Source organism: Rhincodon typus, unplaced genomic scaffold (genome assembly GCF_021869965.1).
Source record: "Rhincodon typus isolate 14 unplaced genomic scaffold, sRhiTyp1.1 hic_rhity00014086, whole genome shotgun sequence".
NCBI lineage: Eukaryota > Metazoa > Chordata > Chondrichthyes > Orectolobiformes > Rhincodontidae > Rhincodon > Rhincodon typus.
This window is the reverse complement of record NW_025979724.1, coordinates 1,047-5,969: the sequence shown is the minus strand read 5'-3', so window position 1 is coordinate 5,969 and position 4,923 is coordinate 1,047. Positions and strand designations below refer to the sequence as shown.

The 4,923-nt window shown below is 51.9% G+C and overlaps 1 protein-coding gene across 1 annotated transcript; it reads left to right on the top strand.

Moving 5' to 3' along the window:
• Positions 1-376: 376 nt before the first annotated feature.
• Positions 377-3,576, top strand: LOC109926357 (dedicator of cytokinesis protein 5-like; the record flags this gene model as incomplete). Its single annotated transcript, XM_048594745.1, has 4 exons — positions 377-474; positions 912-1,001; positions 2,504-2,604; positions 3,438-3,576. Coding segments are annotated over 4 exons (428 nt in total), but the record flags the coding sequence as incomplete, so codon positions are not given.
• Between the last annotated feature and the right edge of the window lie 1,347 nt (positions 3,577-4,923).

Below are 4,923 nucleotides of genomic sequence, written 5' to 3'. Positions count from 1 at the left end.
AGTTCACCCTCCGAGCCCCTCACCGTCCCCGACTTGGAAATATATCGGCCGTTCCTTCAGTGTCGCTGGGTCAGAATCCTGGAACTCCCTCCCTGAGGGCACTGTGTGGGAGTCCCTACACCACACAGACTGCAGCGGCTCACCCCCATCTTCTCAAGGGGGGGCAATTGGGGGGAAAATGGGGCAATAAATGCTGGGCCCAGCCCACATCCCCGAAACGAGTAGGGACAAAAACCATACTCAGTGCCGTTCAGGGGCTCGCGCAATCTTGCCATGTTCCCAACGGCGACAGGAACTTCGCTTCGCTGATTTGGGGCAGCGCGGAAAAGGTGCTAGTCAAATGAAAGCCTGCCTTCCCACTGGATTGTGTTCACAGTCGACCTGCTGGGCCTGTTAAACTGGCGATCGAGTCCCCAGAGTGTCAAGGGAAGCCTCAAGCGGCTAATGAAGGTGGACGGCGGCGAGATTGTGAAGGTAGGCCCCATTCTCTACAGCCCGGTTCAAATCCCATCTTGGTGGTTGGTGAGTGGGCAAGGCGTGGGGGGGATGGGAAACGTTTCGCCTCGCGAGCGGTCGCCGGTTGTTGCTTTGAAGAGAAAAGTGTAACCCCGAATTTTTGGATGGCTAACGTCGGAAAGGATTTCCGCAATGCGTCTGGGCCTGCTGCAAAATGGCCGACTCTTAAACCGCCTCTAAAGTAACAGAGTGAGGCCCTCACAACCTTGACCAATTATTGAGGTGCACGCTCGCGACGCCAAGGCTTTGGGCGTAGCGCGAGGAAATGGCGTTAGAACAGTGAGGCGGTTGTTTGCGACCGGTACAGACTGGATGGGCCGAAGGGCCTACGTCTGTCGCTCCAGAGCGTTGGAGCTGGATGGTCCGATCCTCGCTCACTCTCCTGTTCCCCACAGTTTCTGCAGGACACTCTCGACGCCCTTTTCCAAATTATGATGGAGGTTTCTGGTGAGGACACTTATGACTTTCTGGTCTTCGACGCTCTGGTAAGCAAATCGAGGTCAGGATTTCGCCAGGTGTACATTCCTGTACAGGAGCTATGCAGCCACATCAGAGTGAGGGGCCAGCCTTTGGCTATTTGACCCCAACCTTCCTGTCTATTCTGTTTCGAACCGAAGATTTAAAAACAAAACAAACAAGGGCAGGACTTACATAGAACATAGAACATTACAGCACAGTACAGGCCCTTCGGCCCTCGATGTTGCGCCGACCTGTGAAACCAATCTGAAGCCCATCTAACCTAAACTATTCCATTATCATCCATATGTTTATCCAATGACCATTTAAATGCCCTTAAAGTTGGCGAGTCTACTATTTTTGCAGGCAGGGCATTCCACGCCCTTAATACTCTCTGAGTAAAAACTTGTACAATTAATAGTAGGGCCTTGGGGTAGAGTTGTAGAGCAGACAGAGATCTAGGGGGTTCAGGTACATAATTCTTTGAAGTTTGCATCACATGTAGGCAGGGTGGTTAAGAAGGTGTTTAGCCTTCATTGCTCAGGCCTTTGAGGATAGGAGTCGGGACATCATGTTGAAGTTGTACAGGACATTGGTGAGGCCTCTTCTGGAGCACTGTGTCCAGTTCTGGTCTCCCTGTTATAGGAAGGATGTTATTAAACTGGAGAGGGTTCAGAAGAGATTTACCAGGATGTTGCTGGGATTGGAGGGTTCGAATTATAAGGAGAGGCTGGGACTTTTTTCTCTGGAGCGCAGGAGGTTGAGAGGTGACCTTATAGATGTTTATAAAGTCATGAGAGTTATAGATGATAAGTGTCTTTTTCCTAGGGTGGAGGATTTCAAGACGAGAGGACACATTTTTAAGGTGAGAGGACAGAGGTTTAAAAAAGACACGAGGGGCAAATTTTTTCACAAGGGAGAGTGGTTTGTGTGTGGAATGAGCTTCCTGAGGAAGTGGTGGATGTGGGGACAGTTACAACGTTTAAAAGATATTTGGATAAGTACATGAATAGGAAAGATTTGGAGGGATATGGGCCAGGAGCAGGCAGGTGGGACTAGTTTAGTTTGGGATTATGGTCAGCATGGACTGGTTGGACCGAAGGGTCTGTTTCCGTCCTGAATGGCTGTATGTTCAGGGCCGTGTCGTTTGCACGGGGTTTGAGGGGATGGAGGGACATGGTTGCTGTGCAGAATCCCGCGGCAGAGAGCAGTGTTATCACCAAGGGAGTAACCCAGAGGCTGACAGTTCAAATCCCACCACTGCAGCCTCCGAAATCCAGAGGTCTGGAATCGGAAGCCAATCCCGACACCTTTCCCGCACTTTCAAAGGGTGTTGCGAGATCAGGAGATGTGTGGACCTCCGAGGAGGATTCAAACACTCAGTTTGATCTTACGACTCAGGTCTGACTTCAGTGAGACTTAGGCGATACATGTGAAATGACACACAGCTAAACCTTGACTGTTTCTTGTCCCCGCTGTCTTGTTATCTTTTTAACCTTCTGACTAAATTCCTCCACTCTCTGTTCCTCAGGTCTTCATCATCTCCCTGATCGGAGATATCAAGTTCCAGCATTTTAATCCCGTCTTGGAAACATACATCACAAACCACTTCAGTGCGACACTGGCTTACACGTGAGTTCAGAGCTGGAGAGACACTCATCTCTCTCCTGGGATATCTACTGATCTCTGGCTGGTGGAACATAATTGCAAAGTTTCATTAATTGATTAGAAACTGAACAGGACCAGCCCCACATAAACACAGCGGCTACAGGAGCAGGTCAGAGGCTGGGAATCCTGCAGCGAGTAACTCCCCTCCTGACTCCCTCCCAAAGCCTGTCCCACCATCGACAAGTCACAAGTCAGGAATGTGATGGAATACTCCCCACTTGCCCCGGATGGGGGCAGCTCCAACAACACTCGAGAAGCTCGACACCATCCAGGGACAAAGCAGCCCCCCGCTTGATTGGCCCCACATCCACAAACATCCCACTCCCCCCCACCACCGACACTCAGTAACAGCAGTGTGTACCATCTACAAGATGCACTGCAGCGTCTCACCGAGGCCCCTCAGACAGCACCTTCCAAACCCACGACCCACTTCCATCCAGAAGGACAAGGGGCAGCAGGTACATGGGAACACCACCCCCTGCAAGTTCACCCTCCGAGCCCCTCACCATCCCCGACTTGGAAATATATCGGCCATTCCTTCAGTGTCGCTGGGTCAGAATCGTGGCACCCTCTCCCTGAGGGCACTGTGTGGGGGTCCCTACACCACACAGACTGCAGCGGCTCACCCCGACTTTCTCAAGGCGGGGGCAATTAGGGGGAGAAAGGGGGCAATAAATGCTGGTCCCAGCCAGCGACGCCCACGTCCCATGGACAAATGGAAAAAGAAATTCCAAAATCTCTGATCAAACCGTGACCCTGATCTCTCTCTCTCTGTCTCTGTTTCCACAACCGTGCAGAAAACTGGCCAAAGTGCTGAACTATTATGTGGCAAATGCGGAGAATGCGCAGGAAACGGACCACCTTTTTGCTGCTTTGAAGGTGCTGAAGTACGTTTTCCGCTTCATCATCCAGTCCCGGGAACTGTATTTGCGGTAAGGATCACCGAGGCCCGCTGATATCGCGGCAGCTGCAAGTCGGTCCCCAACAGATCTCCACCCGAAGGCATTCGTCTGGTTGAATTCAAAAACGCCCTTTTTTGTTTTTGACTCGGAGCATGGAATCTAGCTCTCCCTACTGCCCACTGCTGTACTGATGCCTCTCCCCCCTCCGTCCAACGATTGTAGAATATCCAACCCCATTAGCGCCGCTTCAGATACTGAGGGATTGTACATGCAGCAATATTCCCTGGACAATATTCCCAGGCCTGAGCTGGCAAGTGAGGTTTGGGAGCAGAAACAAGGAGGTGGCTATTATTCCAAATAGCGATCGGTTGGGAGAGAGTGAAAGAAAGATGCAACATGACCTGGGCATCCCCTCGCGCACAATAGTCGCTGAAAGTCAGGAGCAGCAGGGAATGAGGAAGGCCAATGGGACGTTGGTCCCTTCATGGTGTGAGGATTGGAGTACAGGAGCAGGGATGTCTCTCTGCAATTGGACAGGGAGAGACCGCACCCTGGAGTATTGTGTGTGGGAGGTTTGGGGTCTCCTTATCTTAGGGGAGGGAGTTCTGGTGATGGAGGGAGTGTGACAAAGGTTTACCAGGTTCCTGGGATGGCATGGACTAACAAATGAAGACAGTCCAGATGGGGTTAGGATTATATTCACTGGAGTTTAGGAGAACGAGGTGTAGGGATCTCACAGAAACCCATTGAATTCTAACAGGGGCGAGACCGATGTTCCCGATGACTGGGGGGAAGCCCAGATCTTGGGGATCACAGTCTAATAGATACAGGGTAGGACTGGGATGAGGAGAAATGTCTTTACCCAGAGAGTAAGTGGGGAGGAGCCTGTGGAATTCTCTGCCACAGAAAATGGGCAAAACATTGAATTTTTTCAAGAAGGACTTGGATATAGATCTTGGGGTGAACGGGGGGAACACGGGACCGAGAGGGACAATCAGCCCACGATGGTATCAAACAGCAGAGCAGGAGAGAAGAGCCAAATGGCCCCCTCCTGCTCCCATTTTCCAGGTTTGGGAAGCTAGAGCCGATTACGATCCAGTCGGTGGGGCAGAGGAGGCACAGTTTCGGCAACCGTCCTCCCCTCTAACCGCACCTCCCCCCCACCCGGCGAACCAACCAGGAGATTTGCGACATGGGGGTGGTATGGAGAGGGGTAAGTAACATCGGAACAGGGGGCGGAGGCAGCGCAGTCGGACTGGGAGGAAGAAGTGAGTCCCATGAGGGACAGCTCCCCTCAGGCCGAGCCGGTCTCCGAGGATACACAAACGCGCACACACACACACACACACAAACTCATACACACACACACACACACACACAC